The sequence below is a fragment of the Carassius auratus genome, chromosome 5 (assembly GCF_003368295.1).
Source record: "Carassius auratus strain Wakin chromosome 5, ASM336829v1, whole genome shotgun sequence".
NCBI lineage: Eukaryota > Metazoa > Chordata > Actinopteri > Cypriniformes > Cyprinidae > Carassius > Carassius auratus.
Window position 1 is genome coordinate 1,676,159 of NC_039247.1, and position 27,878 is coordinate 1,704,036.

Here is a 27,878-nt window from a genome sequence, read left to right on the forward strand (position 1 = left end):
GTAAAGTGTGTTCATCCCATAGGTGTAATGGTTTTTATTCTGTAGAAACTGTATATTCTATGGCCCTTCACCAACCCTACACCTAACCCTAACCCTCACAGGAAACTTTGTGCATTTTTACTTTCTCAAAAAAACTCATTCTGTATGATTTATAAGTGTTTTGAAAAATGGGGACATGGGTTATGTCCTCATAAGTCACCCTCTCCTTGTAATACCTGTGTCATACCCATGTCATTATACACACACACACACACACACACACACACACACGCACACAGACTCTCTCTCTCACACACACACATACACACACACACACACACACACACACACACACAATGTTTCAGTATTACAGTTTAATGACAGCGAATGTGATGTAGACCAACAGAAAGGAGCTATGTGAAAGATCTGTATACATATAAAATCACTCATTCTTTTCCATGCATATTAACTTTATTCTTATGAATTTTGTAATTTTATTGAGTTTTACTTGTTTTATTTATTTTAAACAAACACTTATTTGACATAATATTTCCTAAATATTCACTAAAATAATCGGCAATTGAATTCTTGACAATACTTATATAAAATGTATTTATATAGTTATTTGTTTATTTTATTTAATGAAATTTATTTTTTATTATGAATTTAATTTGAATGAATTGTATTTAGTTTATTTTAATAAATGTTTATTTTTTATTGTATTAATGAATTTGTATTTATTTTAAACGAACACTTATTGTACATAATATTTTCTCAGAATTCACTAAAAACATTCAGTAATGTATGAGTGCATGTCTGACTGAAGAAGAGTGCACAGACTGATATGTGAGCTCTCTGTATTAATGCTGCTTTGTCCAGCAGCGCTTGTGCCCTTTTCCAAACAGTCCAGCAGTTGTCCGAGCACATCTCTGAGTTCAGTTCGATCCTTCACTTTCACTGACCTCTGAATCGTCTAGTTCGGTCCTAGAACCTTGAGTGTATTCTCCTGCTGAAATGAGACAAAAGCGGCAGATTTTCAGCGTTTGGATCGTGATGTACAAAAGGACTTTTGTTTGAGTATTTTGTAAACGCGTCTCTGTGTTTGCAGGGGAAGCCGGATCTGAACACAGCGCTGCCCATCAGACAAACAGCCTCCATCTTCAAGCAGCCGGTCACTAAAGTGGTCAATCATCCCAACAACAAAGTCAAGACAGACCCCCAGAGAGCCACGGAGCAGCCCCGACAGGTGACTTCATCACTCAGAGTTTGCTCTCTTAAATGAGGAGGTTTGCTATGCACTTTGGTCAGTTCTATTTCTTTAAATATTTCTATTTACCTTTTATTTTATTGCATTTTTTTCAGTTAACGAAAACTAGTTTTTCAGTTTTAGTTAAAACTTCAGCTCCACCAAATTGCAATTTTGTTACACATTACATTTACTTACTATTATAATAACAATAATGTATGCGTAATTACATGAAAGGAACCCTAAGCCAAATCCTAATCCTAACCATATATTAAGTGCATGGAATTAATTAATATTACTAGGTGTTTAAACTTATAATTACACTGTAACAATTACACCTTAAAATAAAGTGTAACCAAGTTAGTACTCATCTCTCTGGAATACTCTTTAAATGAAGAATTGCATGCTTCTTTAAGCAGTGTCTTAGCTTGACCACTAGAGGACGCTGGAGGAGCGTGTTTTTCCTCATTCTGCTCTCTGTTCAGCAGACAGGAAGTTCAGAGATGGATGTGGATGTTCTGTTTTCATTAATACACTCACATTCATCACATTTCAGACTTAAAGCTGGATATAAAGAGCACTTTTCACGTCTTGTTTTCTAGACTCACAGATATGATGCATGCTGCAGAAAATATCTTAATAATGTCAGAATAGATTTTAGGAGTAGAAATTGCAAAGGAAATCCTCTGACTGTGCTCTATTTTCTATATATAGGCCTATATGATGTGGGATTTATTTGTTATTTAAAAAATATATCTTTTATGTATGAAATTATTAATTTAGTTAATTAGGTTAAAATTGTATTTTTTATTTATGTATTATTTAGAAATTACTTATTTTGAAAATGTATTATAAATTATTCATTTATTTTTACATTTTCTGTCTCTCTCTCTCACACACACATCACTCACACTCACTTGCGCACACACACACACACACACACACACACACACACACACACTCACACACTCACTCTCACTATTACACACACACTCACTTACACTCACACAGATGTGATCACACGCACAAAATAAATGACAGTTTATCATAGATTCACATATAAAACAGCTAACATTGAGCTATTTTGCATGTGAGAGTTTGGCTTGAAGACACAGCCTCTGTGAGCGGACAGCTCAGTGATTTGAGCAGGTGTATGTGAATGAATCTGGTCTCACATATATCAGGGGCTGTTAGAGTATCTGCGGTGGTTTAGTTGTATGGGCCCCGCGGCGCTCGTTGGCGAGCTTCCTCTCAGTAGCTCCTGCTGTGTTTATGAGCAGTGGTTGTGTTTATGTGTCCCGCGGGCCGACCAGCGAACACACAAACACTCCTCCGGGCCGAACTCATTGAGTTTAATTCTTTAGAGCTGCTCTGAGATCAGCCGAGAACAACAGCCCTTTACTGTCATTGTGACCGGATCCAGACTCTGAAAACCTGAATATTGTTTTGTTGTTGTTGTAATTTGTTTTCAGTTTTAATACTTTAAACTTATTTATTTCAGTTAGTTGCCAAAGCAACATTTGTGTTTTTGTATTTCTATTGTAAGTCTTTCTGTAATATGAGACCCACGAGCACAAAACCAGTCATAAGGATAATTGTTTTGGAACATAAATAAATGATCTCTCCAGTGATGTGTGGTTTGTTCGGAGGACAATATCTGTCTGAGATACAACTATTTGAAAATCTGGAATCTGAGGGAGCAAAAAAATCTAAATATTGAGAAAATCATCTTTAAAGTTGTTCAAATTAAGTTGTTAGCAATGCATATTACTAATCAAACATTAAGTTTTGATATATTTACGGGTATGAATTTTAATAAATATCTTCATAGACATGATCTTAACCTAATATCCTAATGATTTTTGTCATAAAAGAGAAAGTATAATTGAGGTTTATACAATGTATTGGTGTCTATTTCTACAAATATAACTGTGACACTGATGACTGCTTCTGTGCTGCAGGGAGACATATTTCATATTCTTCACAGAATGAAGCTCCGAGTCTTCATGGGTTTGTTGTGTGTGTGTGTGTGTGTGTGTGTGCAGCTGTTCTGGGAGAAGCGGCTGAAGGGTCTGCGGTCGTGGGACGTGTCGGAGGAAGCGCTCAGGACGCTGGATCTGCCCAAGGGTTTACAGAGTAAGGCTGGTTGGGTCTGGGCTGAATGTGTGTGTGAGCGCTGGGTAACGTGTGTGTGTGTGAGCGCTAGGTAACGTGCGTGTGTGTGTGTGTGTGTGTGTGTGCGTGAGCGCTGGGTAACGTGTGCATGAGCGCTGGGTAATGTGTGTGAGTGCTGGGTAACGTGTGTGTGAGTGCTGGGTAACGTGTGTGTGTGAGCGCTGGGTAACGCGTGTGTGAGTGCTGGGTAACGTGTGTGTGAGCGCTGGGTAACGTGTGTGTGTGTGAGTGTTGGGTAACGTGTGTGTGTGAGCGCTGTGGTAACGTGTGTGTGTGAGCGCTGGGTAACGTGTGCGTGAGCACTGGGTAACGTGTGTGTGAGCGCTGGGTAACGTGTGTGTGAGTGCTGGGTAGTGTGTGTGTGTGTCTGTGTGTGCGCGTGTGAGTGCTGGGTAACGTGTGTGTGTGTGTGAGCGCTGGGTAACGTGTGTGTATGAGTGCTGGGTAACGTGTTTTTGTGTGTGAGTGTGTGAGCGCTGGGTAACACGTGTGTGTGAGCGCTGGGTAAGGTGTGTGTGTGTGAGCGCTGGGTAACGTGTTTGTGTGTGTGAGCGCTGGGTAAGGTGTGTGTGTGTGTGAGCGCTGGGTAACGTGTGTGTGTGAGCGCTGGGTAGCCTATGTGTGAGTGCTGGGTAACGTGTGTGTGTGTGTTTGTGTGTGATTGCTTGGTAACGTGTGTGTGTGTGAGTGCTGGGTAACACGTGTGTGTGAGTGTGTGAGCGCTGGGTAACACGTGTGTGTGAGCGCTGGGTAAGGTGTGTGTGTGAGCGCTGGGTAACGTGTTTATGTGTGTGAGCGCCGGGTAAGGTGTGTGTGTGTGTGTGAGCGCTGGGTAACGTGTGTGTGTGTGTGAGCGCTGGGTAACGTGTGTGTGTGTGTGAGTGCTGGGTAACGTGTGTGTGAGTGCTGGGTAACGTGTGTGTGTGAGCGCTGGGTAACGCGTGTGTGAGTGCTGGGTAACGTGTGTGTGAGCGCTGGGTAACGTGTGTGTGTGTGAGTGTTGGGTAACGTGTGTGTGTGAGCGCTGTGGTAACGTGTGTGTGTGAGCGCTGGGTAACGTGTGCGTGAGCACTGGGTAACGTGTGTGTGAGCGCTGGGTAACGTGTGTGTGAGTGCTGGGTAGTGTGTGTGTGTGTCTGTGTGTGCGCGTGTGAGTGCTGGGTAACGTGTGTGTGTGTGTGAGCGCTGGGTAACGTGTGTGTATGAGTGCTGGGTAACGTGTTTTTGTGTGTGAGTGTGTGAGCGCTGGGTAACACGTGTGTGTGAGCGCTGGGTAAGGTGTGTGTGTGTGAGCGCTGGGTAACGTGTTTGTGTGTGTGAGCGCTGGGTAAGGTGTGTGTGTGTGTGAGCGCTGGGTAACGTGTGTGTGTGAGCGCTGGGTAGCCTATGTGTGAGTGCTGGGTAACGTGTGTGTGTGTGTTTGTGTGTGATTGCTTGGTAACGTGTGTGTGTGTGAGTGCTGGGTAACACGTGTGTGTGAGTGTGTGAGCGCTGGGTAACACGTGTGTGTGAGCGCTGGGTAAGGTGTGTGTGTGAGCGCTGGGTAACGTGTTTGTGTGTGTGAGCGCCGGGTAAGGTGTGTGTGTGTGTGTGAGCGCTGGGTAACGTGTGTGTGTGTGTGAGCGCTGGGTAACGTGTGTGTGTGTGTGAGCGCTGGGTAGCCTGTGTGTGAGTGCTGGGTAACGCGTGTGTGTGTGATTGCTTGGTAACGTGTGTGTGTGTGAGCGCTGGGTAAGGTGTGTGTGTGTGAGCGCTGGGTAACGTGTGTGTGTGTGAGCGCTGGGTAGCCTGTGTGTGAGTGCTGGGTAACGTGTGTGTGTGTGTGTCTGTTTGTGTGTGATTGCTTGGTAACGTGTGTGTGTGTGTGAGCGCTGGGTAATGTGTGTGTATGAGTGTTGGGTCACGTGTGTGTGTGTGTATGAGTGTCGGGTCACTTGTGTGTGTGTGTGTGTGTGTGAGTGCTGGGTAACGTGTGTGTGTGTGTGTGAGCGCTGGGTAACGTGTGTGTGTGTGTGTGTGTGAGCGCTGGGTAACGCGTGTGTGTGTGTGTGAGTGCTGGGTAATGTGTGTGTGTGTGAGCGCTGGGTAACGCGTGTGTGTGAGTGCTGGGTAACGTGTGTGAGTGCTGGGTAATGTGTGTGTGTGTGTGTGAGCGCTGGGTAACGTGTGTGTGTGTGTGTGAGTGCTGGGTTGTGTGTGTGTGTGTGTGTGTGTGAGCGCTGGGTAAAGTGTGTGTGTGTTTGTGAGCGCTGGGTAACGTGTGTGTTTGTGAGCGCTGGGTAACGTGCGTGTGTGAGCACTGAGTAACGTGTGTGTGTGAGCGCTGGGTAACGTGTGTGTGTGAGCGCTGGGTAACGTGTGTGTGTGTGAGCGCTGGGTAACGTGTGTGTGTGAGCGCTGGGTAACGTGTGTGTGAGCGCTGGGTAACGTGTGTGTGAGCGCTAGGGAAACGTGTGTGTGTGTGTGTGTGTGTGTGTGTGTGAGCGCTGGGTAACGTGTGTGTGTGAGCGCTAGGTAATGTGTGTATGTGTGTGTGTGAGTGCTGGGTAACGTGTGTGTGAGTGCTGGGTAACGTGTGTGTGTGAGCGCTGGGTAACGTGTGTGTGTGTGTGTGAGCGCTGGGTAACGTGTGTGTGTGTGAGCGCTGGGTAACGTGTGTGTGTGTGTGAGCGCTGGGTAACGTGTGTGTGTGTGAGCGCTGGGTAACGTGTGTGTGTGTGAGCGCTGGGTAACGTGTGTGTGTGTGTGTGAGTGCTGGGTAATGTGTGTGTGTGTGTGTGTGTGTGTGTGAGCGGTGGGTAACGTTGGGTAACGTGTGTGTGTGTGAGCGCTGGGTAATGTGTGTGTGTGTGTGTGTGTGTGTGTGAGCGCTGGGTAACGTGTGTGTGCGTGTGAGCGTTGGGTAACGTGTGTGTGCGTGTGAGCGGTGGGTAACGTTGGGTAACGTGTGTGTGCATGTGAGCGCTGGGTAACGTGTGTGTGTGTGTGCGTGTGAGTGCTGGGTAACGTGTGTGTGTGTGTGCGTGTGAGTGCTGGGTAACGTGTGTGTGTGTGTGCATGTGAGTGCTGGGTAACGTGTGTGCTGTGTTGCAGGTTTGGGGCCGGACTCGACGGATGAGACGCTTCTGTCGGCCATCGCTAGCGCTCTGCACATGAGCTCGGCGCCCATCACGGGTCAGACGTCCTCCGCGGCCGAGAAGAACCCGGCCATATGGCTGAACACATCACAGCCGCTCTGCAAGGCCTTCACCGTCACAGATGAAGACATACGGTGAGTCCTCTGACCGGTCACAGATACTCCACATCACTGGACATCAAATGTGTAACTTTATCACACTAATATTTCATGCATTATAGAAATATTTTAATGCATTAGTTATGCCTTTCCATCTAATGTATCATTCTATATTAATGCATTAATTTGCCTATATATATATATATATATATATATATAATATTTTTTTTTTAATGCATTAAAGCTGCAGTAGGGAACTTTTGTAAAAATATATTTTTGACATATTTATTAAACCTGTCATTATGTCCTGACAGTAGAATATGAGACAGATAATCTGTGATAAAATCAAGCTCCTCTGGCTCCTCCCAGTGTCCTATTGCCATTTGCGGAAACTCCATCGCTCCCGGTAAAAAATCACCAATCAGAGCTGCGGTCCGTAACTTTGTTTGTGTTCAAAATGTAGAAAAATGAACATAATAAGCGAGTACACCATGAATCCATTTTCCAAACCGTGTTTTTAGCTTGTCCTGAATCACTAGGGTGCACCTATAATAAGTGTTTATATTCGGACTATTTTAGACTGCTTCGGGGGTACCGCGGCGGAGTAACCCAGTACCTTTGTGATTCTTCATAGACATAAACAGAGAGAAGTAGATCCGGCTACGATGTTCTTCCGCAAGACGCAAGCAGTTCTGTTTATTAACCGCTAGAGCGTCAAAAGTTACCTACCGCAGCTTTAAATGACTTATAGTACTTAAAGCTGCAATCCATACTTTTAATGGTTAAAAATTATCCAAAATCAGTATTTTGCAGGTTCTCAAACAGGTGTGGAAAAAAGAGGCAAAACTTAATGTCTGCAACTTTAAGCTTTTCATCTAATATTTTTATTATTATTTTTTTATTTTAGTGCATTAATTCTGCCTATGTTTTTTTTAATCTAATATTTGATCATATAATATTTTATTTACATGTTTTTCTTATTTAATGCATTAATTGTGCTTTGCAATGCACCGAATAATGAATTTCCAGTTATAATACATTATAACAATTTTACATTTTATTTGACATTTAAATATTTAAGTACTTTAAAGTTTTCCTCTAATATTTATCTTTTATTTTAGCTTTATTTGTTATTAACAGCAACAGTTGAAAAATACTGAAAGCCTTTATATATAATGCATTATAAAAGTGTTTGAATGCATTGATTATTCCCTGTAATGCATCTCATAATCACTGTGCAGTGGTTAAACGCTGGTCAACAGAAGTTTGGGCTGAACCATTAACATTGAATAAATGAGTCGGACTGATCAGTGACGTCTGGATCCACTCATCAAGATCAAACTAGGGTTTTTATGTTCAGGTATTGTGTTCAGAGCAAACTGTAGATAAGAGATTCTTTATAACAAATAACTTTGTGAGGTCATGATGAACTAAAACGAGTGACTGCTTTTTAGTGATTTATAAGCGGAGTGCTTTTTGTTCATAGGACAGCACTGAAATGCAAACTATTTATTTATTTGTTTACTTAATAAAAAAAATCATAGTTTTAAAGTGTATTTATTTATTTTAACATTTTTTTTTTTTACTTTGTTTAATTTTATGGCATCTTACGGCAGTTTTCCAGTCCAAAACACAAGATGGCAGTAGATGCACATGCATGCAGCACGTGTGTGTGTGTGTGTGTGTGTGTGTGTGTGTGTTTAGACTCATGCAGCAGAGCTGTGTGTTGTCTGTGAGGGCCAGAGAGATTTCAGTCTCCGTGTTCTTCATTTCTAAGAAGGAAGCGACTGAGAGGTTATATGAGCAGGAATCAGTGATGGTGTGATGTGCATTAGTGTGTGTTCATATACAGATCTTGTGTGTGTGCACTGATGGAAACACAGCACTGTCAGCCACTTCATGCACATCATTATCATTCAGGACACACTCCTTCCTCCGTCTCGTAAGAGCTGCGACAAAGGCCTCCGTGAGTGTGTGTGTGTGTGTGTGTGTGTGTGTGTGTGTGTGTGTTGTTCTTTATGAGCATCTGATGACAGCAGCATGCTCAGGATTCTACAGGATCTTCCCTCAAAGACGTTTAGAAACATTACTCAAGACGTCTTGGACCCAAACAGTCATGATTTAATTTTTCATCTTCATTTTCTTCTTCTCTGACCTTTCCCATTAAAGAGATCATTCAGCCAAAAATGATCATTCATGTCACCTTCTTTCTTCAGTGGAACACCAGAGATGTTTTCAAGGACATCAGTGTCCCTGCAGCACACAAGCAGTCATCAGCGGCTCAGGTGTATTTGGAGAAATAGACAACAACACACTGTATGGGCCAAAAATCATTAGGATATTAAGTAAAGATCATGTTCATGAAGATATTCTGTAAATCTCCTACTGTAAATATATCAAAACGTAATGTTTGATTAGTAATATTCATTGCTAACGACTTCATTTGAACAACTTTAAAGATGATTTTCTCAATATTTAGATTTTTTCGCTCCCTCAGATTCCAGATTTTCAGATTGTTGTATCTCAGACAAAGATGATAAAATCAAAATACATTTTGCCTGGTGAACTCAATGAAATGACTAAATTCAGTCACTAAAACGACTCACTGAAAATAAATTAAATCTAGAATGATTTAAACCTAAATAAAAATGACAGGATTGAAAAAAAAAATGAAAATATAAAGATACATTTCAAAATCTAAGTAAAAAAACGTAACACTAAAATAACACTGGACCTTACTGAATTTCAATAAATAATAATAATAATAATAATAAAAAGAAAAACACTGTGACATTTCTCAATATATATGGTTTAGTTGTATTTCCGTGCAGGTTAGCAGCAGTATAAGTGATGATTGACTGAGCTCTGTATGAATAACCACTAGCTGTTAATGAGTCAGTATGTTAATGAGCCCTTATTTAGTCTTTAGTGCTTCTTCTGAAGGTGATCTGTGTCTGATTAGATGCTCAGACATCTGTTTATCTCGTTTGTGTAAGTTGAGTTGAACATCAGAAGAGAAGGACGCTGTAGTTGTGGGTTTGATTGACAGGCCGGCTCAGAGCCTTCATCCCTCTCTCCTCCTCTTCCTCCTCAGGGAGCAGGAGCTGAAGGTGCATCAGGCGCGCCGCAGTCTGGAGGAAGCTCTGATGGCCGACGGTCTGGCGCGAGCCGCTGAGTCCAGACGAGACACGCAGGGCAGAGCGGCGTAAGGACAGACAGGTGAGGACACTTCATTACTGCACTTAATCAGTTATGAATGGGTGCCGTCAGAATCAGAGTCCAAATAAGACATTAAGTCTAAATCAGGAGAGAAATCTGCACAGGTAAAGTACGTGTGAATTTCTTGTGAATGTTTTTATTCATCTGTTTGGACTCTAATTCTGACGGCACCCATTCACTGCAGAGCATCCACTGGTGAGACACTGATGTTCTTTATTCCTCTCTCTCTCTCTCTCTCTGAGCTCACTCTGCCATCAAATATTCAGAGGCTCATTAAGACTCAGTCTCATCACTTCAGCCTCTTCTTCATCATTCCTCTGACTCTTTTTTTCTTTTTTTTTTTTAGGAAATGAATAGTTAATATCCGTCAGTGAGATCTGCTCCTCCAGTCACACGTTAGCTGAAGCAGCTTTGCACTGGCTGTTTCTCTGAGCTCTCTCTGTCTTATTTCCACAAGCTCATCTCTAGTTTATTTTCTGCCCTGATAAAAGCTCTAACGCACATCATGTGCTGTTTCTACCTGATGTTCACACAGAATGCACTTTTGATGGAGCACTTTTTAGTGTAAACATGCATTCGATGTATGTGCATGCTGTTTAAACTTAACCCCTTATATCATGTTCAAATACCATCATGATGTTCTGGATCAATTCAGTACAATTCACCAAAAATCACGCTATGAAAACCATATTTGACAACTTTTGTTGCTGGAAACAACATTTGTTTTCCATGAAATGTGAATATTATAAATAGTATTTAAAATATTTTGCTTTATTTAATATCTTTAGATGTAAATTCTGTTTTTAAATTTAACATTAATACTTCTCACACATAAATAAAATAAAATTAATGATTTGTTAAACCCATTTTTCTGAAATGTGAATATTATATTAAAATATTTAGTTTTAGTTTTATTTTTACATTTAAAATCTAGATTTTTTTTACATTATTTTGTAATTTTTTAAAAACATGAATACTTCTCACACATTTAGAAAAAAAAGGAAATATGAGAACATTAAAGAAACTGTATTTGAATGATTTTGTTTTTTGTGAAATGTAATTTTTATTAATGGTTTATTGTTTTATTTTAAATTTAAAATAAAAAATGTTCAATTTGTATTATTTTAAATTTGTAAATATTTTTTTTTGGTTGGTATTAGTACTTCTAACACTTTAACAAAACCATTTTTATGAATGTGAATATTATAAACAAAATATTCTTATATTTTATTATTATATTATTTTCTCTAAAATGTAGATTTTATAGAAAACAATTGTTGATTGCTTCTGTGGTCATCATTTGTAATTAGCTTTTGATAAAAGCATCTGATAAATGACTAAATATAAATATAAATACACTTTTTTTTTATTTCTCATTACACAGACTTTAAGTGAGAAATAGTCTCACACTATTATTTCCAGCATCTGATTGATCCAGAACACAATATAAGCTCAGTTTTATTGTTAAATGCCAAAACAGATTCTGTGTGAATTGTCTCTAATAGTTAGTTAGTTAGATAGACTTCTTGAATTTTAGTATTTAGATAGTTTTCACCATTTTTGCTGTATGTGAACACGAGTGACATCGTGTGTTAATGAGCTGATGATTGTGATGTCATCATGATTTCTGCAGCTGATCTGATCACACACATGAAGCTCTGTACAGTGATGTTTGCTGATGTTTATCTCTCGATGGGAATGAATGTGTTTATCTGACACAAAACACCATTTAAATACAAATTAGTGCATGCACGGAAACCAGTAGCGTGTGCATTAATTCCACTGGTGTGTTTGTAAGATAAATGAGTGTGTCCTCAGAATCCAGAGCAGCTTTCCTTTCATTCACTCGCTTTTGTCTGTAGGTTTGCTTTGTTGTGTTTTCGTATGAAGCTTTTCTCAGGAATTTCTTTCAGTGTTTTCTCAGTGCTATTAGAAAAAGGCATGCAACACTTTTTACAGACTTGAGTGTTGCAGGTTATTGTATTAACTCAAAATAAATCATTGAAAATGTGTTAAATTAAATAATTGGTAACTGAAATTAAATTAAATATAAAAAAAACATTTGAGCTAATTTCTCATTTTCATTTAATTTAACTGGATGTTTTAACCCAAACAACATTAAAAACGGTGTTATTATAGTAAACTAAAACATGGTCTTCATTAAACACATGATCAAATATTAGAAAAAACCAATACTGATGGGACTCCGCTTAATGTTTATTGATAATGAGAACATAAACTGATTTCAATACAGATGTAAATATGGAATAAAACATGTGTTGTGTAGTTTATCTGGTGAAAGGTCTGCAGTGGATCCAGACACATTGACCAATCACAGCGAGCCTCTTCATAATAGCGTGTGTTTAATGTTTAATTAATGCTTGTGCTTTCAGGCAAACTCTTAAATTGTGGGGCAGTTTGTGTTAATTACCCCTTTATCCTGAGATCTAGCAGAAGTGAAAAGCTTCTGCTAATGAAGATGCAAATGACCCGCTCCGCTCCTGGATTGATTGTGCAGCTCTCTCTTTATTCCTGTGATGGACACGCATAACAACTTAAGAAAGATGAAACACATCCAGCATTAAGATGATTTTAACTAATACGCATAGAGTCTATAATCCATAATAACACTTCCTCCAGTGAAAAGTCATCTGCTGTTGTCTCTCACAGATCTGTTTAATCGCTGCTTGATCTGTGCAGATTTCTCTCCTGATTCAGACCAGAACACTTTTTCACTGGAGGAAGTGTTATTCTGGATTATAGACTCTTGTGTGTTTGAGTTAAAATCATCTTAATGCTGGATGTGTTTCAGGTTTAGTCTTCTCCAGATGTTCACTGATGGACTGGAGTGCTGTGGATTATTGTGATGTTTTTATCAGACTCTCATTCTGACGGCACCCATTCACTGCAGAGGATATGTTTGTTTTCAGTCAGGCGTGAGTGAAATCATGATGTCGATTACTCAGAAAATGCTGTCAATGGAGCTTTTAGAAACACTGTTCCACTTCTGTTGACCCTGGATATTGTTTTGTATATTTCCGTTGTTCTCTCGTTCCGTCTGTTTCACTCGTTCATGTCGAGGGGGTTTCCTGTGCAGCCGTTATTGATCTGTGTGGATCTCTGAGGGCTTTTTAACATCCGCTGTAGTGAAAGACTCTTCCTCTGCTGTAACACTTCATCTTCATCTTCTGACCTCACACACACGCACACACACTCACATGCACAAGCGCACACACTCACATATGCGCACACACTCACAGGCTCACACACGCACACACACTCACATGCACACATGCACACACACGCACATGCACATATGCATACACACGCACACACAATCACATGCACACACACTCACATGCACACATGCACACACACTCACATGCACACATACACACACACTCACATGCACATATGCATACACACGCACACACAATCACATGCACACACACTCACATGCACACATGCACACACACTCACATGCACACATACACACACACTCACATGCACATATGCATACACACGCACACACAATCACATGCACACACACTCACATGCACATATGCACACACAATCACATGCACACACACGCACACGCACATGCACATATGCACACACAATCACATGCACACACACTCACATGCACACATGCACACACACTCACATGCACACATACACACACACTCACATGCACACATACACACACACTCACATGCACATATGCACACACTCACACACAATCACATGCACACACACTCTCACACACACATGCACACACACTCACATGCACACACGCACAAACACACACACACACACACACACACACACTCACATGCACACATGCACACACACTCACGTGCACACATGCACACACACTCACATGCGCATATGCACATGCACACACACTCACATGCTCACATGCACACACACTCACATGCACATATGCACATGCACACACACTCACATGCTCACATGCACACACACTCACATGCACACATACACACACACTCACATGCACATACAGTATTGTTCAAAATAATAGCAGTACAATGTGACTAACCAGAATAATCAAGGTTTTTCGTATATTTTTTTATTGCTACGTGGCAAACAAGTTACCAGTAGGTTCAGTAGATTCTCAGAAAACAAATGAGACCCAGCATTCATGATATGCACGCTCTTAAGGCTGTGCAATTGGGCAATTAGTTGAATTAGTTGAAAGGGGTGTGTTCAAAAAAATAGCAGTGTGGCATTCAATCACTGAGGTCATCAATTTTGTGAAGAAACAGGTGTGAATCAGGTGGCCCCTATTTAAGGATGAAACCAACACTTGTTGAACATGCATTTGAAAGCTGAGGAAAATGGGTCGTTCAAGACATTGTTCAGAAGAACAGCGTACTTTGATTAAAAAGTTGATTAGAGAGGGGAAAACCTATAAAGAGGTGCAAAAAATGATAGGCTGTTCAGCTAAAATGATCTCCAATGCCTTAAAATGGAGAGCAAAACCAGAGAGACGTGGAAGAAAATGGAAGACAACCATCAAAATGGATAGAAGAATAACCAGAATGGCAAAGGCTCAGCCAATGATCACCTCCAGGATGATCAAAGACAGTCTGGAGTTACCTGTAAGTACTGTGACAGTTAGAAGACGTCTGTGTGAAGCTAATCTATTTTCAAGAATCCCCCGCAAAGTCCCTCTGTTAAAAAAAAGGCATGTGCAGAAGAGGTTACAATTTGCCAAAGAACACATCAACTGGTCTAAAGAGAAATGGAGGAACATTTTGTGGACTGATGAGAGTAAAATTGTTCTTTTTGGGTCCAAGGGCCACAGGCAGTTTGTGAGACGACCCCCAAACTCTGAATTCAAGCCACAGTACACAGTGAAGACAGTGAAGCATGGAGGTGCAAGCATCATGATATGGGCATGTTTCTCCTACTATGGTGTTGGGCCTATTTATCGCATACCAGGGATCATGGATCAGTTTGCATATGTTAAAATACTTGAAGAGGACATGCCCTTGAAATGGTTGTTTCAACAAGACAATGACCCAAAACACACTAGTAAACGGGCAAAGTCTTGGTTCCAAACCAACAAAATTAATGTTATGGAGTGGCCAGCCCAATCTCCAGACCTTAATCCAATTGAGAACTTGTGGGGTGATATCAAAAATGCTGTTTCTGAAGCAAAACCAAGAAATGTGAATGAATTGTGGAATGTTGTTAAAGAATCATGGAGTGGAATAACAGCTGAGAGGTGCCACAAGTTGGTTGACTCCATGCCACACAGATGTCAAGCAGTTTTAAAAAACTGTGGTCATACAACTAAATATTAGTTTAGTGATTCACAGGATTGCTAAATCCCAGAAAAAAAAAATGTTTGTACAAAATAGTTTTGAGTTTGTACAGTCAAAGGTAGACACTGCTATTTTTTTGAACACACCCCTTTCAACTAATTGCCCAATTGCACAGCCTTAAGAGCGTGCATATCATGAATGCTGGGTCTTGTTTGTTTTCTGAGAATCTACTGAACCTACTGGTAACTTGTTTGCCACGTAGCAATAAAAAATATACTAAAAACCTTGATTATTCTGGTTAGTCACATTGTACTGCTATTATTTTGAACAATACTGTATGCACACACACGCACACACAATCACATGCACACACACTCACATGCTCACATGCACACACACTCACATGCACACATACACACACACTCACATGCACATATGCACACACACGCACACACAATCACATGCACACACACTCACATGCACACATGCACATATGCACACACACTCTCACACACACATGCACACACACTCACATGCACACACGCACAAACACACACACACACACACACACACACACACACTCACATGCACACATGCACACACACTCACATGCACACATGCACACACACTCACATGCGCATATGCACATGCACACACACTCACATGCTCACATGCACACACACTCACATGCACACATACACACACACTCACATGCACATATGCACACACACGCACACACAATCACATGCACACACACTCACATGCTCACATGCACACACACTCACATGCACACATACACACACACTCACATGCACATATGCACACACACGCACACACAATCACATGCACACACACTCACATGCACACATGCACATATGCACACACACTCTCACACACACATGCACACACACTCACATGCACACACGCACAAACACACACACACTCACATGCGCACTCACTCACTCACACACACACACACACACACACACACACACACTTTTATGCTTTATGGAGACTCTCCATCAGTGTAAGGGTTTTTTATACTTTACAAATGGTGTTTTCTTCTCCTAGTCCTAAACCCATCCCTCACATTTTCTGAAAGCCTGATGTTGTGCTTTATTTTGCAGGTTTGTCAGTGCACTGGAGTCAGGCTCCGCCCTCGGTGGACGCCTGGATATGATGTCATCAGTCTGCATCAGCAGCACACATTCAATAACCCTTTATCAATAGCTTCAACCAAGGCCTTTTTAAACTAGAGCGTATATTTTGATGTACATATCTATATATAATTGAGAACAATGCTTTTACTCAGAGCAATACTTCATCACGTCAAATCAGGTCACCGTCGCTGGGTTTGTATCGCAAACTCTTTTTACTTTCGTTTGGTGTCATTGCTCTCTTCAGGGTTTGTAACAAATGATTAATACGCCTGCAAACGTATGAATGAAAAATGCTTATTTAAGAAAAAAATTTTATACCTTGAGATAAAAATGTGTACATTTCTTGCATCATTCTAGAGTAAATAAAAGATTATATTCACAAATATGATCTTGTGTTTTACTTTCATCTTTCATTCTTTAAAATAGAATGTTTGTGTCCAATATACAATTTATAATATGTATAATTAATTGTTGTTGTAGTCATTAAATAAATAAATATTATAATTAATTATACATGTTATGTTTTATATCAAAAAATTATATATACAAAAATTTGTGGAAGGCTTTGATAGTGTATGCAACGTGCATTACTTGTATTACTTACTGATTATAATTACTGCATAAATATAAATTAGCATAAAATACGGTTTACAAATAAAACATTGAACTAGTAAATATTACGTTAATTAAATTTTTTAAAAAGGTAATTTTTGTCACCTGCAAGCAATATTTAATTAAATAGATACATTTAATTGTTTTCAAAATATTGCATCAAAATTAATAGAGCTTATCCTTAGATCAAGAAAAATAACAAGTCTAGGATCAGAAAAATAAACGTGTTTTCTGTTTGAATTGAGTTAAATTGCTGGTTTTTGCATGCATTTTTATTTATTTTTTAATTCTGACCCCATTAGTAGATATTGTTTTTCCTTGTTTTACTCACTTAATTTTTTGTAGAATTTTCAAAAGCAAGTTTTAATATTTTGTCATTTTAATTCTGTCTTGATTTTAGAATGTTAAGATATTTATACCGAAAGATCCTTTTTTTCTGCAGTGTATATTTTGCAAAACACGTGTTTTTCACCTGATATATTTTTTGTAGATTTTTGGAGTTTTGCACCATTCAAAACTGAACTGCAATGAAATTCACCTGTAATTTTAAAGAAACAAAAAAAGGTCCACCGGTGGAAGAACACTTCATTTCCCAGAATGCATTATCCAGTGATTTGTCTCTCACTTCAAACGAGCGATTCGTTAATCTCACTTCATCTGTCTGATGATTAATAACTCTAAAGGACTGTCTTGAGAATGTATTGTATAAATCAAAAATGTATTTCTCTGGTATTAAAAGGTTTCTGCAGATGTATACAATTTTATTTCACCCTTCAAACAAATGAAGAACTTATAAAAGCTCTTAAATTAGAGAAATTCAACTTATATAACAACTGTTATTACATTACATGTTGCATGCACTGCAAAGATCAGTCAGTCAGTCAATCTTCTAGAAGAATAAAAACAGATTGACCTGCGATGTCAAATGATGTTGAAGTCTTGCTCTTTGTTAATTTGACATCCAGACACTGGAAAGAGTGAATTGTGTTGTGGAAATGGTAAAAATGATGATGGAACGGGATGCTGAAGTCTCCAAGGTGTCCATGAGTCTCTCACACAGACTCTCAGTGAACCGCTGAAGTCTGGATCAGGGATTGATCAACGCTCCCTGTCCGTCAAACCTCTTCATGTCCCTCTAACTAAAACTAAAGCTACAACTAAATCCATAAAAGTTACAATATTTGAAAAAGTGTTGTGTTTGGTGTCCAATCAGACGGAGCGCTGTGTTTGTGGGCGGGGTCAGCTGGTCTATAGATCATTCAGATGCTTTTGTTTCCTCCCTGAAGAACTGAGATTGATGTTCCTGTGCAGACAGGAAGTTCATCACGAGGCTCAGTGGAGCGAGTCAGCCGTCCGTCTGCTGGATTATTGATCTCCGCTCACGTATACAGACTCTACAGTCAACTCGACATCATCTCAGTTCTCCTCAATTCTCTCCTACATTGATAAAAATAGCATTTAATTAAGAAACAGTACAATTTTTGTTTCTCTAGTCAACATAAATCATGCTTTTAGTCTCCCAGTGATCATATCAGAATTATTAGTTTACTAATACTAAAAAATTACCTAATTTTTATTTTGCAGGTTTGTCAGTGCACTGGAGTCCAGCTCCACCCTCTTTTCATTACCAATATATATATATATATATATATATATATATATATATATATATTGGCATTTTAGAATAAAAACAGAAAATATTCATTCTAATTAAAAATATGAATGAAACCATAATAGTACCTATAATAATAATGATATTTTATAATGAGTGGGATACTATAATTTTTATTGTTTAGTTGTAATTTTAGTTAGTTTTAGTCATTTTAATTTTAGTAATTTTAATGTTTTTAGTTTTAATTTTGTGTGTTTTGTCATTTTACTAGCTTTTGTGTTTTGAAAATGTCTATTGTTTTTATTTTTTTTTTTTGTAATTATTTTTGTACATGAAGTTAAACCAAGTCAAAACAAGAAACTATCTAAAATTATTTTTATTAAATGTTTTACTATTTCAGTTCAAGTTAATATTATTTCAGGTAATGCTTTTTATGGTTCTAGAAAGCGTATATGATGTAATCATTGGTTCATCCCTCACACTGTGACTGTCTGAACTGGATAAGTGTTGTGTGTGTGTGTGTGTGTGTGTGTGTGTGTGTGTGTGTGTGTGTGATGGGCTGATGATGACGGATGAAGGAACTCTCTCATAACGCTCATCAGTCTCTGGTTAATGTGTTTGTGACGTCTGCTGTCATTAAAGCAGATCACACACTCAATCAGAAACACAGACTCTCATTTATTGCTGCATTGGTCTTCATGGACAAACAGCAGCTTCTGACTGAATCATTTAATCATCAAGCCGTACATCAATATTACACTCTATTATAGCATGCATTTAAATTATAAATATCATTAATGATTCACTAGCAATTTATATTCTTTTGCATATATTTGAATCTAAAATATCTAAGACATTAAGACAGTTTTTATAAGAATTGCAAGAAGAAGGTCTGAACCGTGATTTTATGATTATTTTTATTATTAATTTTGCTGGTGTAACCGGTCAGCCATCAAACATGATTCTGGTTCATGTTCCGCTGTTCTTCTCCAGACAGCAGAGCGGGGGTTAATAGCTGTCCGTCTGCTAATGAATGATGACTCATGACTTCTTGAAGTGGAGTGTATGATGTGTTTGATTTAGTCAGATGGGTCGAGTTCTTCACCCAAAAGAGCTGTCAGGAGCCTCATTAGATCTGATTAACCTACCTGTGAAAACCAGCAGCTTTAATTAAACTCTTCTTCAGTGAGAGTGACAGCAGTGAATAACAGTGTGTGTGTGTGTGTGTGTGTGTGTGTTAATTAGCAGCTAGCATAACAATGTTTTGACACTCTGAGCTCAGCCTCAAATGTGTCCTTTGACCAAATTAGTGTTCGTTTCTGTTTCTCTCTCTTTTATTCCCCTTCTGCCCGCGTCGCTCGTGTTATTCCTCATTTTTAAGTTGCTTTGGATAAAAGCATCTGCTGATTGAATAAATGTGACACAACATCTGCTTTGATCAGCTATTAACCTGGAGACACACAGAAAAGAGGCACTGCATTTCTCTGACTCTGGAATGAGTTTGCAGTGCTGAGAAACAACCACTAACTAACACTTTACTGAAAAACTCACCCCTGTCATTTAATAAGAATACATACAATACGATTTAAGATAATAATGCTTTTATTTTAAAAATAAATTGGTCACAATTCTGAGGTTAAATTAGGTTAACAGGTCAAAATGAGGACTTGCATTTCTGAGAACAAAAGTTCACAGTGATCCATAAACATGCATATAAAAAAGACCGAACTTTCTTTTCTTGCCAGCTGTAAGAAACAGCCCTATAGAAGCTTGATTTTGCCAAAAATAAATAAATAAACAAATAAATAAAGACTTCTTTTTTTTTCTCCCAATTCAGGCTTTTCCCCTTGCAATTCTGTGAAAAGTCAGAATTGCTAGATAAAAAGTCGTGATAATCTTATTATTATTTTTTTTTTACCAAATTGCAAGCTTTAAACTCAGAACTGTAAGATTTAAAGTAAGACTTTGAAATGATAAATTCAGGATTTTGGGATATAAAGAAGATTTCAATAAAAAAATTCAAAATATAAGTTCAGAAAGTCAAAATATAAATATAGAATTGCACGATTAAAAGTCAGAATTTCAAAATATGACTAACATTTTGAGATACAAACTTAGAATTGCAAGATTTGCATTTTGTATTTCGAAATATATATTCAGAATTTCAAGATATGAATAGTGAGAGATGAAGTCAAAGTTGAGATATATATTTATAATTTTGTGTTATAAAGTCAGAACTGCGAGGTGTAAAGTGAGAATTGTGAAATAGAAAGTCTCAATTAGGTTTCCAAGTGAAATTATTATTTCTATTCTGAAGCGAAACAGGCCTCTGTTATTCAGCCCTGCTCTGTGGAATGAAGATAAATGAGAGAATTGATTTGCCTCTTTTAATTAATGAGTCAACAACAGAGCTGAGCATTGTGAGACGTGTGATTGATTCAGCTTTTATGTAGTTCGTTCATGCCCTGAGTTTGTTTTTTTAGAAAAGCCCTTATTTCCTCCATGATAATGTCTTGATCCTGTCACGTCGCTGTCAGAGCTTCTGTCCAATGCTTTCTGCTAAAATGCAGCGACGCAGACACAATTAAAGAAGGAAACATTAATCAGGAGATAACTGCAGGAAATGAAACCATTAATGTCTTCCTGTGAGGCAGAGGCAGGATTAAGGAGAAACATGGATTGGCCTGAGCGCCGCTTGATTATGCAGATGAAAAATATCTTATTAAAGTACATGCAACAAAGCATTAATGCCCGCCGAGCGTGTTTCTAGATGAATTAAGTTGGTTGAAGTTAGTTAGTCGTGAACGTGGTTGTATTGCCCGAGGGTCGAGATGTGAAAGCAGCAGACTCTGGGATTGCTTTTGTATGTGGGGCTGGTTTCATATGTCTAGAGTGATAACATCTGAGGAGCGTCTCTGCGTCTCACGGGGTAATAAGAGAGAATCCAGCGCTGCTCGTACTGGAGGAGACTCTCATGCATTTGATGGGCCCTCATTAGCTGCATGCGGTGATGCGCTGTTGTATTTTTAGGGTTTGTTTGTGTTACGCCTCATGAGGGACTATTCTTATCCACACACTGCTGCAGTTAGACAAACACATGTGAATCATCTCCACTGCTTCTGCTTGGTCTTCAGTGACTGTTGTTTTATTACTGAAAGAGAGAGAGAGAGAGAGAGAGAGAGAGAGAGAGAGAGAGAGAGAGAATGATATCTGCAGCTGCCGAAAACATGAACATTCAGAATTTGGACTGTAGGCGTTTCTCAATGTCAAGGATACTTCTTTGGCAGGACTGGTCCTTCCAAGTCACTTCCTTCAGAGGCTAGGCGAGACTCCTCTTTAGCATTCGGAGAACACGTAACGATGCAATCCCAAGGAAAAAGGGTCACGATGGTGTGTTGGAACCGCAGGCGGTGAGTAAAACTGCTTCAAATATCTCTGCCTCCTTGTTAGTGCATCCCCTCCCATCGGAGACCCGGGTTCGAGCCCCGCTCGGAGCGAGTCGTTGCTGCTACTGCTCTCGTTCAGTTTCAGCCTCTGGATCTGATTCTGGATCATAAATAAACGGCTGAATCTGACTGTTACCCATGGTTTGTTTTGGATGATGGGTTTTCCCTCACGGTAATGTCACAGCTTCCAAACGCTCTCAACACAAAATCCTACTGGCGCTTGTGATTCTTTAGCTCCGCCCACACGTCACGCCTCCAGTCGGTCGTGTTTTTCCGGGAAAAATCGGTACAGACTATCTTTCTCTTATGAATATAATAAAACTAAAGACTTTTTGGATTTATGAAGGATGCAGTACTACTCTATAGGTACTCAAGATTAACAGGAGATTGAGTGAAAATGAGCATTTCACCCCCCCTTTAATTCCAGAACCACACACACAGAAACACATATATTATAAAGCAAACTGCAAGATTTGTTTGCCCATGCCTACTCAACTGTACATTAAATAACCTAAATTCAGCAACTGGTCTGGTTCCTGTGTCCTGACCGGCACCCGAGAGTGATCACCGCACAAAATAAGACTCGGCAATAAAACTCAATATACAGTCCTTGGTTGCACTTTATTTTACAGTACGTGTACTAACATGTTCTTATAGTGTACTTACAGTGTATTTATCTAAGAAAGTTCTGGTAACACAAGGTAACTACATGGGGTAGGGTTAGGTTTAGGGGTAGGTTCAGGGTTAGTACCTAGTTATTGTAATTACTATAATAAGTATATAGTATGTACATGAGGAACAGGACTGTAAAATAAAGTGCTACCCAGTCCTTCTAAATCTCACTAACATTGGTCCTTCGAGCCGGATCATTTCTCTCTAGAAGATGGATGATAGAGCCTCAACCAGACCTAAACGCCGGAGCCACCCCCACATCATTATGAGGAGTATGAAATGGGTTTTGTGCTGCGACAAAGACAGTTATCTGAACCAAGAATCAGTAGTAATGGGCAAGAAGAGGAGTTGTGTTCACAAGAAAAGGAGCTGCCAATATGACACCCCCCACGTTCAGCCGTCGTCAGTCACTAAGGGATGCCGACTGTACAGAGGAACAGCACATTGCAGCGAGAGTGTACAGCCCAAAACCAGTTTCTGAATACCAGGTAGCCCATCAGTACACAGAGAGAGCACGTGCTGAAAGAAGCAGATTATCCACTCCAAGCAATTGGTCTTCAGAACAGTATAATTCACCTCCAGCCTCCCAGTGAGGCTTTCTGCAAAGTGGAGATGAGCACCTGGACGCTGCATTAGCTGAAATCAGATCTGAGTTGAGATTACTTGCAGAAACTGATTCCTCAACCAGCTACAGGGCGCTCTCAGTCGAATACATTGGATCCACCTAAGTCTGAACCCACACTCCCTTTAGACCATGGGTTCATGCGTCCGCCCTGTGAGGAGCTGATCACTAATGTACAGGTTGATGAGAATGATGAGGCAGACTGGCCTGATCCCCCTCCATGGCCAGAGACAGCAAAGACAAGCAGGATGTTTCAAGGCCATTTGAGTCAACTACAAGGCTTTCATCCTCAGCCGCCTTTTCAAGCCAGTCCAGTATATAACTCAGAACAGTACAAGAGTTACCTTCAAGGTGAGCCTGCAGCGATCTCAGAGCCATACCTGCCAATGAGGGACCACAAGAGAACCGTAATCGATCCTCGACATCAGATTCCTCTACATTCTGAGCCGATATATCGAGGTCCGATGCCGTCAATTCCCTACTTCAGTCGCAGAGACCCCAGTGAGTTTGCTAGGATGCAAATAGATTTAGAGACTCTACTTCCCCCAGATGGGACGGAGCTCTTTAAAAACCTTAGGAGCATAGTGTAGCCATAAGTGGTGATGTGAAAGCCATGTTTCACCAGGTCCATCGCTCCCATTAAATAACCTAAATTCAGCAACTGGTCTGGTTCCTGTGTCCTGACCGGCACCCGAGAGTGATCACCGCACAAAATAAGACTCGGTAATAAAACTCAGTATACAGTCTTTCTAAATCTCACTAACAGTCTGTCTGTCTATAACATTACAGTTTTATTCATTTGAATTTCAGTTCTTTCTTAGATCCTTTTCCTTAGATTCTAATGTATATTTCAGTTCTGAATCCTGTTTGTTTCTTCATTTCAAATCCAAAAGCCGCTCTCAGTATCTCTGTCTGTCAGAACACGCTTCAGAATCTCGTTGAGAGTAAAACATATATTTTTATCCTGCTGTGTCATCGATACTGTCATTCGACAAACTGCTTTTGACAGAGTATACAGCAGAGAACGAGTCAGTGCACACATAACCGCTAGAAAACATCTATTATATAGATTTATTGATGTTGCGTGTATAGATACAGACAGTATGCAGTAACTAGATCATATTTATCATATGTTGATTGATCGCTCTCAAGGTTTTGTTCCCTCTTCATCTAAACATTTTATGCAGATTTTTATCCTTGGCTGCTCACTGTGAGCTTTATGATATTAATGCACCGTTTTCTAAAGCTGCTTTGGAACAACATGGATTATGAAAAGCGCTAAAGGAATAAAAATGACTTGACTGGAGGGAAAACTAATCCTGGTTACCACACTTACCTCGGGAAAAACACAGAGACACAATAGATTTACATTTATTCATTTAGCATCCGCTTCTATCCACAGCGACTTACAAATGAGCAACATCACAAGCCATCTGTCATAACAATATTCATAGTACACACGCTAGAGCAGAAATGCAGAAGAGAAATATAACTCATGAAGATATCTATGTCAATTAGTATCATATTTAATATAAACCTATTTCACACTCAATCTACTGCATTTCCTCTGTCCTCTGATTAATAGTTCAGTGTTTCTTTATACAATCAAAACTCTTTTAGTGTAATTGTTTGAATAATACTGAGCTGTTTTTTCCTCCAAACTCTCGCTGTAACAGACTAAGGTTTAAATATGCTACTCAAAAAAGAAAAACATGCAAACTTTTCATGCAAGATATTGTAATATCCTGTCTGAAGTTTCAGTAAACTGTTCCACCTCACAGGGTTCAGGGCTGTCCTCTGCGGCTCATGACAGGTTGTGAGGCTGATTCAGTGATGAAGGTGTTAATTACAGTCGGTGATTCCCATCAGTGTGTCTGAATCCCTCTCCTCTTTTCACTTTCTTCCCAAACAGAAGCTCAATTAAACCTCTGTGTGTCTTTCAGGAGCTCCACATCCACAGGACTGACCTTATTTACTTCATTAATACAGAGTCCTGTGCAGCATTCATCAGTCTGTATTATTCTATCTAAAACACTTCGTTTTATCACTCGGTAGCATTGCAGAAGAGTGAAGGGTGGATGTTGTTTAATGTTCCAGAAGGAAGTAGATAGAGTTCAATGTGACGTTGTGTTGACTGGAGAGTTGTGAAGCATCTGTAGTTCTCATCAAATGTTGCAGTCGCTCATATCCAGCTCTTCTCTTTCATGTTAGAGTTCAGCGCGGTTGAAAGCGGTCAGCGAGATCCTTGAAGCCGGACCTTCATCATCTGAGCGCAGAGATCACAGCGACCCCAGACACGCTCTTCATTACTGAAGAACGTGTGTATGCACACAGATGCACGGCAGAAACTCCTGCTCAACAGATCCAGTGCAGAATCCTTGCAGTAGTCAGACGCTTTCAACCAGAGCCGCTTGCATTGCATTGCATTAAAGGAACATGTTATATCAGTCAAGGAAACAGCCATGTTTTTAGTTTGTCTGTGCATTATTGCATTGAATCTGGCAAGTGATTCATTTATGCCAACCACTTTTTCAGTGGCAATGGTTTCAGAAGTATTTTTCCATCTATTTTTCTCATTGTTTAAGATATAAGGTGTGATGATTACATCATCATCAGGGTTGACAATTAACTTTTGGGACATTTAATTGTCATAAAAAAGTAATCTGCCTGTGTAAAACAATCCATTGTGAGTGCACAAGAAGTGTAGTAATTTAGGTGAAAATACTGAAATTGCATTAATAGAAATGGCTGAATTTTAAATGCATAACAACAGAACATATATGAAACATCAATCAATAAAGCTTTTATTTTATTTATTATAAAATATTATTATTAACAAATTGCGTTTAAAATTTTGGATTAAAATTTTGAATTAAAATATGGAACGACTGGCAACCCTTCAAATGGGGCTGCAAGAAAATAATAAATAAAAAGAAATGTAAATAAATAGATATTTTTGAAAATAAGTTTTCAATATATATATATATATATATATATATATATATATATATATATATATAAGCATTTTAAATATTGTTTTATACAGTATTTCAATCTGAGTAGATATGTGCATGTCAAATTCAGCAAGGAACATATCTTGCAATGTTCCAAAATAAAATGATAATATTAATATATATTTAAAGATGGAACATTATTAAATCATCTAGTTCTGATCTGTCCCACCAAAAAAGTCCTCTCTTTACTAAGTACTAAGTCTTTGTTTGCTGAATTATAGATTCTATAATCTTGTATTATTTTACTTTATCACGGTGCAGTATTATTGTAATGTGATGTTGGTTTATGCTTGATGTTATTATTCAGATCATCCTCATGAATCATTTAAAGAAGTGGCACATTTCCTGAATAAAATCCTCTTCGAGTGCTCAAGAAACTCGAGGTAAAGGAAAATAACACACAAATGAGAGTGACAACACAACGGATGGCTGGATTATCAATTTATACGACATCACACCATCCAGAAATACAATCTGTCATCAGACCTTTGGAAAATGTGAGATATTAATGCAAACAGCAGTTTTTGTGTTGAAGTACAGTCGGAGTCCTGGAGCGAGGCGCTGTGTTTGTGCTGTTTGATCTGCACTTGGTGACGAATGGAAAGCGCTCGTGTCAATAAGTCAAAACAAGTGCTCAAGCTTCAGCTTCATAACCTCAGGCTTGTTCGCTTGGAAAGTGCCTCCTCCTCCCTTTATCAATATTTCATGGCTTATGGTAGCCTCTGGTTTGTTTCCAGATGTAATCAGGTTGCTCCCTGCTGCTGTGTTCAGACCGTAAGTGAGTTTCTGAGGGTTTCTGCGCTGCTCAGCAGATGCTCAGATCGACTCTGTGTGCAGCGCTGCACGACGCATCACTGCTCAGAACCTCAGAAGGAAGAACAACATGAAACAACATTAAACCAACTATGGTTTTTTCTTTGAGTAAAAGTCTGTCAGTTCTGCTGCAAAACACAGTAAAAGAGCACTGGGAGTAATTATGGAATAGAAAACAAAAGTAATCACCACGTTTTATCGCACAGTTCAAATGTACTAGTTGTACATTTCACAATTTTTACTTTATTCCTGAGAATTCTGAGTTTATATCAGTTTATGTCTCACAACTCTCTCGCTACTCTCTCTCGCTCCAGTTTTTCACAAGTTCATCAAACAACCGCAGTAAGAATATTTCATCAAGCACGGTGAGTAATGGCTTCTCCTACTATCGTTATTTGCACCTCTTGCCACATGTACAGTTTATCTATCTCTGTGGGATTCACATGTGATAAATGCAGGGAAATAGTTAGGCTGACAGAGAAGATTTCAGAATTAGAGACACGCATCCAAACTTTAATTGAGGACAGTAAGAATGTTAGGGCTCTAGATATGGCTTTGGATGCGTCTAGCTCAGGGATTCCTGTACATTGTTTGGTTCCGGAAACAGAGCCCCTGCAGCAGGGCAACTGGGTGACGGTGAGGCAGCGTAGTCGTGGGTCAAAACACCGCTCTTCTGTTCCGATCAAAACATTAAACAGGTTCTCCCCACTCAGTGATGCACCCACTGAGAAACCGGATGAAAGTGCTCTAGTTATTGGCGATTCTATTGTACGGAACGTGAA

At 39.4% G+C, this 27,878-nt stretch overlaps 1 protein-coding gene across 2 annotated transcripts in view; it reads left to right on the top strand.

Moving 5' to 3' along the window:
- Window positions 1–18,535, top strand: part of mbd2 (methyl-CpG binding domain protein 2) — a 32,930-nt gene extending 14,395 nt beyond the window's left edge. Inside the window, exons 3-7 of one of the 2 annotated variants that reach the window (XM_026243919.1) lie at window positions 1,088–1,225; window positions 3,271–3,361; window positions 6,494–6,671; window positions 9,730–9,854; window positions 16,273–16,690. In XM_026243919.1, coding sequence (XP_026099704.1) covers window positions 1,088–1,225; window positions 3,271–3,361; window positions 6,494–6,671; window positions 9,730–9,844 — 522 coding nt within the window. In that variant the 3' untranslated portion in view covers window positions 9,845–9,854; window positions 16,273–16,690. Of the gene's footprint in view, window positions 1–1,087; window positions 1,226–3,270; window positions 3,362–6,493; window positions 6,672–9,729; window positions 9,855–16,272; window positions 16,691–18,501 lie in introns of those variants that run through there. The other variant, XM_026243911.1, reaches the window with a different exon arrangement.
- The last annotated feature ends 9,343 nt before the right edge of the window (window positions 18,536–27,878 follow it).